Genomic DNA, 14,732 nt, shown 5'->3' with positions numbered 1-14,732 from the left:
CAGAACATTTTGCTTTACACACACTCTAATTAAACCTCACAGCAACCTAGTTAATGTAGGTGGGAAAAATAGATCTACAAAGATTTAGCTGATTTCGGGGGGTGGGGTGGGTGCAGGGGTGGGGGTGGTGATGGTTATATATGAAATGCTGAATTTGAATTTGCCTAGATGATCTCACTGTGTGGTGTTATAGTAGGTTGTGACCTATTTCTTCAGAATAATTAATTTACAGAAAGTACTTATTTCCCTACTTCAAATAATGACCACAGATTCGCATGGCTGTAATGTTACAGTGTTTTGTTTAGTATATACTAATGCTGATGAAGCCATGTTTGAATTCAGTCTTGCCATCTTACCTGTAAAACTGAACAATCCTAATTTTACCACCTTCTTTTTAACCTGCAGACCTGTTTCACCGCCTGTGAAGCGACTCCCCTGCAGGTGGGGAGCCGGGAGCTTGAACCAAGATCTTAAGCCAGTACTTGCTCTTCGCACCACGTGTATCACCTTTTTAAAAGTTCCCTATAAACTATTAGCATATCATTTTTTGAGTGATCAAGATATTCTTGACCTATAAAAGATAGAAAAAAGATACATTTTTTTGGTAGAAATATTGTAAGAGCTACAAACTAATGGAGAATGCCTAATTTTTAAGGGAAAAAATAGCTAGAGAATGCTGTGCACCTATTTATTAAGATGAATAAATAATCCATTGGTAGACCTTACATTTAACATTATTACTGCTTCTTTTTGTAGGCCCTAGGAAACCAAGCCCTAAGGCTCCACGAAATAAAAAGGGAGTTCGAGTAGGATTTCGTTCCCAGAGCCTCAATAGGGAGCCACTTCGGAAAGATACAGATCTTGTTACTAAACGGGTTCTCTCGGCAAGACTGCTGAAAATCAATGAATTGCAGAATGAAGTCACTGAACTCCAGGTCAAGTTAGCTGAGCTGCTAAAAGAAAATAAGGCTTTGAAAAGGCTTCAATACAGACAAGAGAAAGCTCTGAATAAGTTTGAAGATACAGAAAATGAAATTTCACAACTTATTGCTCGTCATAACAATGAGATTACAGCACTCAAAGAACGCTTACGAAAATCTCAAGAGAAAGAACGGGTAACTGAGAGAAAGGTGAAAGACACAGAAGGTGAACTAGTTAGGACAAAGTTTTCCTTACAGAAACTGAAAAAGATCTCTGATGCTAGACACCTACCTGAACGAGATGATTTGGCAAAGAAACTAGTTTCAGCAGAGTTAAAATTGGATGACACTGAGAAAAAAATTAAGGTAAAACGTTTTATAGCTTTTCCTTCTGCTGTTTCATATTTTTCAGTTTTGGGGGACCACATAAAATAATTCTGTTATGATTTTTTTGATTGCATTTCAGCATTTGCTTAGAAATTAAAAAAAAATATTGCCTTTGTGAGTGAGAATACCATGAAAAATTGAAAAGATTTTACATATTTATGGACAAGACACAAAAACTATATACATTGGGATGGGGATGATAACTCAGCCTTTTGGATCACCAGTTTGCATGCCAGAAACCCTTCAGGTCACAGGGTCATCATCCTGAGCACCATCTCAGCACCAGAACTCAGTACTGCTCTGGTCTTCTCATCCTCTTCTCTTATTCTCTTAAAACTGTAAACTATACATTAATGGCCCACATAGTAACACATTCTTCATTCCATCCATTTTCATCTTTTGGGGACATGTATTTAATTATTTGATCCTTTATTTAAATTAACTGATGTTATATAACTGTAGTTTACAGAACTGATAGTTTGGGACCTTTGTATAAGAAATGCTATCTGATGTATTGCAGTGAAGTAAAGGTGTGGATCCCGGTGCATGATGGAGAAAGATTTGATGGGCGGTAGTGAGTGGTGCTTAGATGTCCTGGGGAGATGAGAGGGTATATCCATGTGCCTGTAATATACATTCCTGTAAGTCACTATTCTCTCCAGTGAAATATAAAGAAGAAAAAGGAGAAAGAAGGAAAAATAAAAAAAAAAGAAACAACCAATTATTGAGCCTCAGTGGGATAAAAAAACTAACTCAGAAAATATGACATGAATGATGTTTTATTTTTTTTATTTATTTACACATTTGTGAGTATCCTCTTCTATGGTAATTAAAAAGCAAATCTCGTGAGAAGGACTTGATGATGGCTTAAATTACTATGCTTGAGGGCCCGTTTTCAAGTTCCTGGTCCCCCCACATGTGGGAAGCTTTAAGAGCAGTGGAATAGTGCTATAGGTGTCTCTCCTCTCTCTCTGTCTCACCCTTTATTAAAAAAGGAATAGTGGAGTCCTCTGTAGGTATGAAGCCCCAGCAGGTACCCTCATAGAGGAAAAAAATGTTATCACTATTCCCATCATACAACAGTTCTCTTCATATCATTTTAATGGGGGATTTAATAGTGTAAGGTAGTCATTGTGACATGAGTGTAGTTTTTCCTTTTTTTTAACCAGCTCAGCTCTGGTGGAGTTGGTGAGGGGGATTGAACCTGGGACTTTAGAGCCTCAGGCATGAGAATCTCTTTGCATAACCATTATGCTCTTTATCCTCTGCCCATTTTTTTAAATGAGTATAATTTCTTATTTTCTTTTTAATTTTATTTATAAAAAGGAAACATTGACAAAACCATAGGATAAGAGAGATATAACTCCACACAATTCCCACCACCAGAACTCCGTATCCCCTCCCCATCCCTGATAACTTTCCTATTCTTTAATCCTCTGGGAGTATGGACCCAGGGTCTTTATGGGATGCAGAAGGTGGGAGATCTGGCTTCTGTAATTGCTTCGCCACTGAACATGGGCATTGACAAGTCGATCCATATTCTCAGCCTGCCTCTCTTTTTCCCTAATGGGGTGGGGCTCTGGGGAAGCTGAGCCCAAGGACACATTGGTGGGGTTATCTGTCCAGAGAAGTCTGGTTGACATCATGGTAGCATCTGGAACCTGGTGGCTGAAAATAGAGTTAACGTATGAAGCCAAACAAATTGTTGAACAATCATGAACCTAAAGGCTGGAATAGTGCTGATGAAGAGTTGGGGGGGGTCCTCTGTTTTGTGGATAGCTAGTAGGCATATTTTTGTTATGTTCCAAAGGGCTTGTGGCTATACTAGTTTTTCCCCCCCCCGAGTCTGAAATCTGAATTCTGAAATGCAGGTGGATCCAAGTCTGGGGGAGATGATGTCATGGCTGGAAAAAAGGACCAGAAAGCTGGATCAGGGAAGTCAGTAGCTCCCAAATATGGGAGAGGTGGATGGATATTATTGACTGTAAACCCCATTGATTTGATGTGATCTGGGGCCCATATTCAGCTTAGGAGCCTATGTGACCTCTGCATCCCTGCAGATCTGAGCTCCCATTCTGTGGTCTTATGTCCTTATATTAGGTGTCTGTGTTCCACACCCACCAAATTGTCCACATTTCTTTTTTTTAATTTTTAAAGGGCAGTATAAAATATGTCAGATAATGGATTTTAAAACTAGGAACAAAGTATACAGAATCCTAATGCCTATTAAAAACTGTTTGAAGCCTAAACATATATACATGTATACATACACATACAGACATATATACATATGTATACATATATCCTGCAGTTCTCTCTTACAGTCAGTTATGAAGGATTTATGAGGTGGTGGGGTAGAAAAAAGAAAGAAGAGAGGAAATATGTATTAAATTCATAAATTATAAGTTGTCTCTGGAGGTAGATTATGGGGCTACCCTCTTGGGAGCATGAAAAGTGGTCATTTATAATAACAATCTTTGAAATAATGATAAACTGTATAGAATTCTCAGTTCCTTTTTTACTATAAAGGTTTATTTATTTTTATTTTGAATTAATTGTAGGCTGGCATTGCAACTGTAAGAAAACTATCTAGATCTCCTATATGCCCTTCATACAATTTCCCCGGTGGTAACATGCTGTATAACCAGCATATAACAGCAGGAAGTTGACAGTGATAGATTGATACAACCTACAACTTTATTCTGATTTCACCAGTTTCACGTGTGATCATTTCTGAAGGTGTATATTTAATTCTTTGCAATTTCATATGTGTGGATTCATGTGACCATCACCATAGTGAAGATGCAGGACAGTTCTGTCACAAGAATGCCTTGTGGTGCCCTTCAGATGCATGGCTTCCTCCTGCCTTTCCATTTCTCTCTCTCTCTCTCTCTCTTTCTTTCTTTTTTAAATATTTTTTTTATTTTCCCTTTTGTTGCCCTGGTTGCTTTTCATTGTTTTTGTAGTTACTATTATTGTTATTGATGTCATCATTGTTGGATAGGACAGAGAGAATGGAGAGAAGAGGGGAAGACAGAGAGGAGGAGAGAAAGATAGACACCTGCAGACCCGATTCACCGCCTGTGAAGCGACTCTCCTGCAGGTAGGGAACTGGGGGCTCGAACTGGGATCCTTATACCTGTCCTTGCGCTTCACACCTCGTGTGCTTAACCCGCCGTGCTACCGCCAGACTCTCTTTCCATTTCTTTAGTCTGTGGCATCCACTAATCTGTGTACAGTCTCTACAATTTTTACATTTCAAGAATGCTACACAGATGTGAATATACAGTATTCAGGCCTTTTGAAATTAGCTGATTTAATTTTTTTATATTTATTTATTCCCTTTTGTTGCCCTTGTTGTTTTATTGTTGTAGTTATTATTGTTGTTGTCGTTGTTGGATAGGACAGAGAGAAATGGAGAGAGGAGGGGAAGACAGAGAGGGGAGAGAAAGATAGACACCTGCAGACCTGCTTCACCACTTGTGAAGCGACTCCCCTGCAGGTGGGGAGCCGGGGTTCGAACCGGGATCCTTATGCCGGTCCTTGTGCTTTGCGCCACCTGCGCTTAACCCGCTGCGCTACAGCCCAACTCCCAATTTTTTTTTTTTTTTTACCTTGAGCTCTGTCCAAGATGTTGTATGTATAAAGTAGTTTTTACTTGTTAATTCCTGAGTGGTATTTCATGGTAAGTGCCATAGGTTACTATGGCACATTTCATTGAAGGGCCTCTGGACTATTTTCACTTCTCTGTTATTAAATAATAAGGTTTTGATGATCACTCATATATAGGTTTTTGTGGGAATATAAATTTTTGTTTCTATGGGTTATGTGTCTGAAGTTGCATTTTGTTGGGTTCTATGACAAGCACAGTGTTTGGTTTAGTCAGAGGCTACCATTCTCTCTCTGTTTTTTTAAAGTTTTATTTATAAAATGGAAACACTGACAAGACTATAGGTTAAGTGGGGTACAATTCCACACAATTACCACCACCATAACTCCATATCCCATCCCCTCCCTTGATAGCTTTCCTATTCTTTATCTCTCTGTGAGTATGGACCCAGGATCATTATGGGGTGCAGAAGGTGGAAGGTCTGGCTGAAAATGGATGTTGGCAGGTCAACCCATACTCCTAGCCAGTCTCTCTCTTTCCCTAGTGGGGTGGGGCTCTGGGGAGGCATGGTTCCAGGACACCTTGGTGGGGTCATCTGCCAAGAGAAGTCCAGTTGACATCATGGTAGCATCTGGAACCTTGGTGGCTAAAAAGAGTTGACATTGTCTGGGGAGATGGTGTCATAGTTGGAAAAAGGAATAGAAAGCTGGATCAGGGAAGAGAGTAGCTCTCAAATATGGGGAAAGTATATAAATATTGTTAATTGTAAACCCCATCGATTTGATCTGGGGCCCATAGTCAACACAGGAGCCTATGTAGCCTCTTCATCCCTGTAGTAGGTCTGAGCTTGCATTCTGTGGTCACAGCTAGGAACATTCCAGGCTGTACTAATTTGAGGACCCATCTTCCTCAGGTGATAGGTAGAGTATGTTGTCCAACCTCCCTTAGGAAAATGTAACAGTCCCTACCATTGTTGGTACACATTGAAGGCTAGGTCCTATAGGGGCCCACAAAGAGGTCCATGATGTTCCTGATGGAGATGACAGTGATAGTGGCGAGAGGGATCTGTTAGATGTCTAGGCCCATCATGTCTATGTGGGAATCCCAGGACTCCCTGACTAGTGTCCCAGATGATGGGTGGCCTGAGAGTAACTAAAGAGTCATCATTAAAGTATGCCAGTCTCTTGCCTTTATTCAGTTTTAGTAGACCTTACTTTGTCTGACAAGGTTAGCTTTGGAGTGATTGGGGGACGTGTTATAGGAGGTAGGTGAGGAGAGTATCTAGGTCTAAGTAGAAACTATTTCATTAGGTACTTTATGGTGTCTTTTTTAGGTCTTTCTACTTCATTTATTGACTCAATGCAAACTCTTGTGCACTTTTGCTTTAAGGTATATCTTTTCCCCTAACTTATGGATACATGTACATATGCTCTATCTCATGGGCCCTGGTCTAAATCTAGGTTTTGAGGTTTCTTAAGAAGTGTGCCATCCAAAATGGGAGTAAGGAGTCCTGTGATGTAGGAGAGGTCTCCCCGGAGTAATGAAGCTGAAGGGTTGACATTCCACACCTGACATCTCTGGACACAATCTGAAGTGAAACATGCCAAGGTGGTACTAGTTGCGTTGATTAGGTTGAGATCTGCAGATGCAGTGTCAGTTGGTATGACTTGAGAGAAGCATGAAGGAAAGTGAGCCCCACTGTAGAAGTTCCAGGACTGGGAGAAATATGGGCTTTATAGAGAAAGGGGAGGGTTTAAGACGGCAATAGATAATTATTGCAATAACCAAATTATATGGCAATTTGGTTAACTTTGAAAATCCCTTTGTTAGGCTCTGCTGTATCATACAAGACCTCACCATAATTTATGTCCTTTAATGCTATTTGCATATATCTGTATCTTATAAAGGAACGTGGTACCACCAGTTGCTTCTGTTCTTCCTCGTCTAAACTTATAGGAGATTTAATATTTCAAGGAACGAGTCATTTTTAGAAATGTATTAACAGTTTGAGCCCACCGTTAAAATTCAATCTGATTTCTCTCTTTTTAAGAGCAGCTGTGCTATTTTATATTCTTAAGACCAATGTATAAGTAAGCCGGGTTTCCCACATCCTTGCTTGCACTTGGTGTTATTTATTACTCTTTGTTATTTTAGTGGAAGGGATATGTTCTACTGTTATATTGTGGTTTTAGCTTGTTTTATTCCTAATGACTAAAGATGTTGAACACATTTTTTCATGAACTTTTTTCCCCCATTCATTTTGTTCCTTTACTCATTGGTTTGTGATCTTACTGGTGATGTTTGAGAATTCTTTGTCTAGTCTATACAGTGACAGCTGTGAAACCTATGTTCTCATGTATGAGATTTATTGCTGAGCCATATCCCCAGCCCATTCTGAAAAACAAAGAGGGATGAGGGAGATAGGGAAAGAGAGAGACACATGTGACACTGCTTCATCACTCATGAACCTTCCCCTTCACTGCAGGTGGGGGCTTGAACCTGGGTCCTTTCATATGGTAATAAATAATATATACACTCAACCTGGTACACCACCACCTGCCCCCATCAGCCCAATTTTTAAACGTTCACTTACAGAGAGAGAATACTTGAATATGAACAAAGCAGAATTTTGCGATTTATGGAGTTCTTTGTTGTTCTAATGTGCTGAGTATCACTCTGAGAGCCTCATGCATACCTGGAGGTTCATGCGTACTTGGAGGTTCATGTGTACTTGGTTCAAGCCCTTGGCCCCCACCTGCAGGGGGAAAGCTTCACAACTGGTAAAGTGGGGCTGCAGGTGTCTCTCTGTTTCTTTCCCTCTCTACCTCCCCCTTCTCAATTTCTGTTTCTGTCCATAATAAATAAATAAATAAATAAATAAATAAATAAAATATAAAGAATATGCATCTTTTTGTCAGATGGTGTAGTTTGAAGAAAAAAAATTTCCCCCAGTGAGTAGCTTGTCTTTTATTCTCTTCTCTGGATCTTTCAGAGGAAAAGATTTGAAGTCTGTTATCTAATTTACCAGAATTGTCTTCTATGGATTATATCATGAACTCTGTCTTCAATGTCTGCTTTTACCTATTGCTTCAAAGGTTGCCTATTATGTTTTTATCTATTTTAGTATTGTACATTAAAGTTCATAATTCAATTTGTCTTAAATTTTTATAAGGTGTGAAGTTTAGTTCGAGGTGTTTTTAGTTTGTTTTGCTTTTGTTCACTTACTTGCTCCAGCACCATTTGTTAAAAGGTCATCTTTTCCTCCATTGAATTGCTTTGGCATCTTTCCCAAAAATTATTTGACCATATTTTTGCAGGTCTATTTCTGGGTATTTAGTCAGTCCCTCTGCCGTTACTGCACTCTTGATTACAGGCTACATTGCCTGGGTCATTTCATGTTATGCTTTGTTAAAAAAAAAAAAGTAGTTATTTTAGTTACTCTAGATCTGCTGTTTTTCCATATAAACTTCAGAATAAACTTACTTGTTTCTTCTGATGCCTTGCTAAGACCTTGATAGGAATTGCACTCAATGTGGATCTGTTTGTAGAGACATGATATCTTTTTTATGTTGTACCTCCCTGTTCTTGAATATAGTGTATTACTCCATTTATTTATTATATATTGCCATTGTTTTCTTGTATCATTTTGTAATTTTCAGGATGCAGACCATTTTGTTAGAATTATACTTACATATTTCATTTTCCTCTGGGACATTGTTAATGGTCTCAGTTCTTTCTAAATGAGAAAGTTACTTTTGGATTTTTATTTTCAAATTTCATAGCTTATTTTTGCTGTGAAATCATTTTCACTAGGAGCCATGCATTTTTTTTCATTCACTCTGTGTACTGTCAGCTCATATGTGAACAGTGATACTTTTACTTCTCTTAGAATCTATACTTACACAATGCAGTTTCTACATCCCAAAACTTGTAGTCTGTTTTTATTTTTAATAATAGTTTAACTTTAAGGTAGCCTTTGTTTACAAGATTATAAAAGTTTTAGAAATATAATTTTTCACCTCGTTTGAAATATGCTATCACATGTCACTCTCCGCAGCAATATCACTGTCACTCCACCAAAGTCAGCTGGTGCCATCTTCACCCCTGCACCCACTCCACAACCCACCTTGATAATTTCAGTTCAAGACTGATGCTTGTTTTCATTTAAATTTGTTCTTTCCTTTGCTTGATTCTTTACTCCATGTATGAGAGAAAGCATTTGGTATTAACCTTTTATAGATATCTCCTTAGTGTTTTCTTTAAAACTGGCTTTTCTTTAAAACTTTAGTATCTGTCTTTTGCTCATTTTATTCCCGAGTTCACTGATTTACTTTTCAGAGTTTCTGTGGTCTCTGAGACATCACAGCTACAGACTGCCCTTTTCCGAGAGAAAAACAAGGAGAAAGCGAGGAAGACACGCAGTGCCGAAGCTTTCATTGGTGCAATGGGGGAGTGTGCTCAGACCTGAGTTGTGCCCATGACAAAGCAAGCACACTGTCCAAGTGAACTAACTGTCTTGCCGGTCCAGGGACAGTTATTTTAAACTCTATTCCTAAGGAAATAGAATATTCTTTGGTTTTACATATGGTTTTTGGAGAGTTGGATTCTCCTTGTGTTATAGTTTACCTTGAGATCTCAAAGTAGCTTCACATCTCTCCCCTTACCTCACTTACATAACTGCTTATACTTACCTAAGTGTCTATAAAAGCCAGCTGGAAAAAAAAAAAAAAGAACAACAAGTAACATAGTGTTAACTGCTAGAAAAGTAAAAACACTGCTTAGCTCTAAATTGATGATCCTGAATTAAAGGGGGTGGGAAGGGGGAAGCCAAAGTAAACCTGTGTTCATTCCAGCACTGTTTGTAATAGCCAACATCTGGAGACAACCCAAATGTCTAGTGACACATGAGTGGTTAAGGAATTCCTGCCTAATTAATTGTTGTTCCACTTAAGAGTGAAACAAGAATGTCATCTATCATCATCTTGATGTCTGTCCAAACATATTTTAGAATGTGTCTTATTTTTTTTTAATTTTTATTTATAAAAAGGAAACACTGACAAAACTATAGGATAAGAGGGATACAGCTCCACACAATTCCCACCACCATAACTCCCTACCCCATTCCTTCCCCCGATAGCTTTCCTATTCTTTAACCCTCTGGGAATATGGACCCAGGGTCAGCATGGGGTGCAGAAGGTGGAAGGTCTGGCTTTTGTAATTACTTTCCTGCTGAGCATCGGTGTTGGCAGGTTAATCCATACTCCCAGCCTGCCTTTCTCTTTCCCTAGTGGGACAGGGCTCTGGGGAAGCTGGGCTCCAGGACACATTGGTGGGGGTCCTCTGCCCAGGGAAGACCAGTTTGTATCATGTTAGCATCTGGAACCTGGTGGCTGAAAAAAAGAGTTAATATATAAAGCCAAACAAATTTGACTAATCATGAACCTAAAGGCTGGAAAGTTGGGTGTGTCTCCGTTTAGTAGATAGTAGGCCTATTTTAGTTATATTTCAAAGGACACAAGACCATACTAGTTTTTTTTTTTTTTTTTTTTTTCTGAGCCTGACATCTGGTATACTAGTGGATCCAAGTTATTGTCTGGGGAGATGATGTCATGGCTGGGAAAAGGACCAGAAAGCTGGATCAGGGAAGACAGTAGCTCCCAAATATGGGAAAGGTGTATTAATATTGTTGACTGTAAACCCCATCAATTTGATGTGATCTAGGGCCCATATAGGAGCCTATGTGACCTCTGCATCCCTGTAGATCTGAGCTCAAATTCTGTGGTCATGAGTAGGAACGTTCTAAGCTACCCCAATTTCAGGACCCATCTTCCTCAGGTGGAAGATAGAGTATGTTTTCCAGCCTTCCTTTGGTGGATGGAACATTCTCTACTGTTGTTGATCTATGTTGAGGGCAAGGTCCTATGGGGGCCCAAAGGTCTTATGGGGGCCCACAGAGGGGTCCAGTATGTTGTTCCTGATAGAGATGACCAGTAACAATGGAGAGAGGGATTTATTCAAGGTCTAAGCCCATCATGTCTGTTTGGGAATCTCAGGACTCCCTGACTAGTGCCTCAGCTGATGGGGTGGCCTGATAGTGACTGAAGAGTCATCATTAAAGTAAGCCAGTCTCTTGCCCTTATTCAGCTTTTTCAGTGCTTACTTTGATAAGGTTAGCTTTGGAGTGACTGAGGGAAGTGTAATAGGAAGTAGATGAGGAGGGTATCTAAGTCTAAGTAGAAACTATTTCACTAGGAACTTTTTAGGTCTTTCTACTTGCTTGGTTCATTTATTGACTCACTGCAAACTATTGTGCACTTTTGCTTTCAGATAGATATTTTGCCCTAATTTATAGATACATATGAATATATGCCCTATCTCTCATGGGACCTTATCTATATCTAGGTTTTGGGATTTTCTTTGGAAGTGAACCACCTGAAATGGAATTAGAGAATCCTATGAAAGGAAAGGTCTCACCGGAGAGATGAGGGTTGCCATTCCACGCCTGACTTCTCTGGACACAGTCTGAAGTGAAGCTTGCCAAGATGGTACTCCTTGCATTGATTAGGTTGGAATCAGCAGATGCAACATCATTTGTTATGAATTGAGAGAGGCATGCAGGAAAGTGAGCCCCACCCTAGAGGTTCCAAGACTGGGGGAAATACAGGCTCTATAGAGGAAGTGGGAAGTTCCTGCTTATTTTTATGTAAGCATCACGTGTACATTGCTTAAAATTTTGAAAAAAATATTGAATTTTTGTGCCACTTTATTGGAGGGCTAGTGGTTTACAGTGCAGCTGTTGACACATAGATATGTCTCTTGTCTCTCTAATACATGTCTACAAGACACTTTCCAGCAATCTGTGTCCTTTTCTATTGCCATGCACTGGGACCCCCGAGCTCCTCCATCTCATCCCCTAATCCTTCTTCCCCGGAGTCTTTTGCTTCAGTGCAATACACCACAGTCCCAAGTTTCACCTTATGCTTTTCCTTACTGTTCTTGCTTCCTAGGTTCCACTAAGGAGCAAGATCCAGAGTACCTAGGAATCCAACCTGGGGCCTCATAGATGCAAAGCATGAGTACCCACCAAACTATCTCCCTGATTACAAGAATGTAATTTCAATACTCTTGACATAACCGTTTTTAGCATCTAACTGAAAATTTTTTCCTCCTGAATATTTTCTGTGTGTGCTTTCATGTACATATTACAAATGAAATTTCCCTTTATTCAAAATGTGTTGTGTTCATGAGTTGTGTTGGATGTACAGATGCCCCTATCTTTGTTTCGATTGAAATGACCAAGCATTTTTCTCATTATATAAACATAGAAAATTGCATTATGAGGGCTGAAGAGACAGCATGATTATGCAAAGACTTTCATGCCTGAGACTCTGAGGTTCCAGGTTCAATCCTTAACACCACCATAAATTGGAGCTGAGCAGTGCTCTGGTCCTTCTCTGTGTCTTCTCCGATTTGCTCACTCTCATTAAAATAAAATAAATAAGAAAGTTACATTATACTTTTTTTTTATTGTTATACCACTGTTGTTCTTTGCATCTTGGATTAAATGCTGCTTAGTTTGGATGTGATTTTTGTACACTGCTGGATTTTTTTTTTTACTTGTATTTGTTTGGGGTTTTTAAAACAATATATAAAAAACAACCTGTGATGTATACTTTTAAGTTGCCCTTATCCACGTTTGTCTTAAAGACTATCAAAATTCCCATAAGCAATAACTTGAAAGGTGACTGGAGGGAGGTAGTTTAGTAGTAGAGCTCATGTCTTAACGTTTGTGAGGTTCAGGATTTACTATTCAGCACTGCACAAGAACAACAAAGTCAAAGGGAAATAGGAAGTAGCATATCATAAATGACAGAGCAATTCTCTAATAAAATTAAAAAAAAAAAGAATGGCTTGTAGGTTTTTTTTTCCCTTCAGTTTTATAAATTGTAGAAGATAAGAAATACCTGTGTCTCTTTAAATTTGAAAGCTCTCACTGGTAGCTTCTTGAAGCCGGTACTTATTTGTGAGTTTGTTATTATTCTTATTTTGGTTTATCTTATTCACTCTAATTTTAATAGTTATACATTTACTTTTCAGTTACACCTAGTAATGTATAATTTAATTTATAATCTGCTTATATTAAGTGTCTAGTTTGTCTACAAATGTCTAATTTATTTTATTATTATTATTTGACCATAGCACCACTCAGCTCTAATTGGTGCCAGGGATCTCTTATGTGCAAGTTGTGTGTATTATTACTGCACATTATCCTATTTAATTTATATCATGGTATATCATGTTAGATTTTATAGTTGTTGGCTTTAGGTTTTTTTTTCAAGTATTAATGATTTTATGTTTGGCTTGATGAGTTTCTAAAGAAATCTTGGTTGTATTTTGTTGAATTTTCAGGTGTTATTTTTGTTGCTTCAGAGGAGTGATGTGAGGTAGCTTTTTCTCCATGGTCATTCCATTATGAAATAGTTGTCATTTCTATACTCTGTACCAAACTTTTATTCCTAGGATAGCTCCGAGTTGTAAAACTTTCTTATTGTCATTTGAAAATATTTCCTTTATTCTGAGTGATAATTACACTGGATCTTGGGCTCTTCATTAACTTTTTTTTAACTTGAGACTATATATGATTTATCACAGGTAGTATTAACACTTTTTCTTTGACTTCAGGGACTTCCTGTTTTATAACCAGATTTCCAAGAGCATTCTTCTTTTTTTTTTAACCTAAATTGATTCACCTTTTGTTGTTTTACTTTATTTGCCTTGTGCATACTCGATCTGTTATATGCAAACCAGAAACACATAATGCACATACATATATATGATCTATTTTTAAAAAATTATAATTAGATTTTAATTAACTATTTGAAGGTAAGTTCCTTATATTATGCGCTTTACCTTAAGTGCATTGTTTTGCTTTGTATTTTCTAGTAATAGTGATATGCATTTGTATTGTCATAGTCAGGTGTGGTATAAAACCCCATCTATGCAGTAATCTGCTCAAACATAAATATGCTATCTATTCTACAGCATTTTAGGTTAACTTTTTAAAAAATATTTATTTATTCCCTTTTGTTGCCCTTGTTTTTTACTGTTGTAGTTATTATTGTTGTCGTCATTGTTGGATAGGACAGAGAGAAATAGAGAGGAGGGGAAGACAGAGAGGGGGAGAGAAAGATAGATACCTGTAGACCTGTTTCACCCCTGTGAAGCGACTCCCCAGGGAAGTCGGGGTCTGGAACCAGGATCCTTATGCCAGTCCTTGCACTTCGTGCCACGTGCGCTTAACTCGCTGCCCTACTCGCTAATTTAACTTTTATAGAACGTAAGAGATTGTATCCTCTTGAGTACAGGATTCAATCTGTAATTAAGTATTGATGTCCAGTTATCTAACCTTCATTTCAATTATCTATCTAACCTAGAATCATTTCCACATTTAAAAAGAAGTTTTTATTCACATCATATTTTTATAGTTTCAATCTCTTTTTATTTAATAGAAAACTTTTTTTTTTGAAAGCACCTAAATCTTGCATCATACAGCGTCATTGCTTCTGAACTGATCATTTTTTTTTTTTCATTATACTTTAGAGGGTCAGAGACAGAGAGGAATACTACAGTGCTGCTTCCCAACTCCATCTGTGGTGCTCCCATGTGGTGCCGGGGCTTGGACCCTGGGCCTCATTTATGTTAAGGTGCACTATCTACTGCACAAGTAATTGTTTTTAATCAGAAGTTTTATTATTCTTTTAAATTTTTCATCCCCACCTTTTGAGGGGTTAATGGTTTGTAATGCAGTTGACACA

General features: G+C 38.3%; 1 protein-coding gene across 1 annotated transcript in view; it reads left to right on the top strand.

The window, feature by feature from the left end:
* LCA5 (lebercilin LCA5) overlaps positions 1–14,732 on the top strand; it is a 49,248-nt gene that overhangs the window by 15,793 nt on the left and 18,723 nt on the right. The window contains exon 3 of the mRNA XM_007521941.3: positions 757–1,286. Coding sequence (XP_007522003.1) covers positions 757–1,286 — 530 coding nt within the window. The remainder of the gene's footprint in view (positions 1–756; positions 1,287–14,732) is intronic.

This window comes from Erinaceus europaeus, chromosome 13 (assembly GCF_950295315.1).
Source record: "Erinaceus europaeus chromosome 13, mEriEur2.1, whole genome shotgun sequence".
In the NCBI taxonomy this organism is placed as follows: Eukaryota; Metazoa; Chordata; class Mammalia; order Eulipotyphla; family Erinaceidae; genus Erinaceus; species Erinaceus europaeus.
This window is presented reverse-complemented; position numbering and strand designations above follow the sequence as displayed.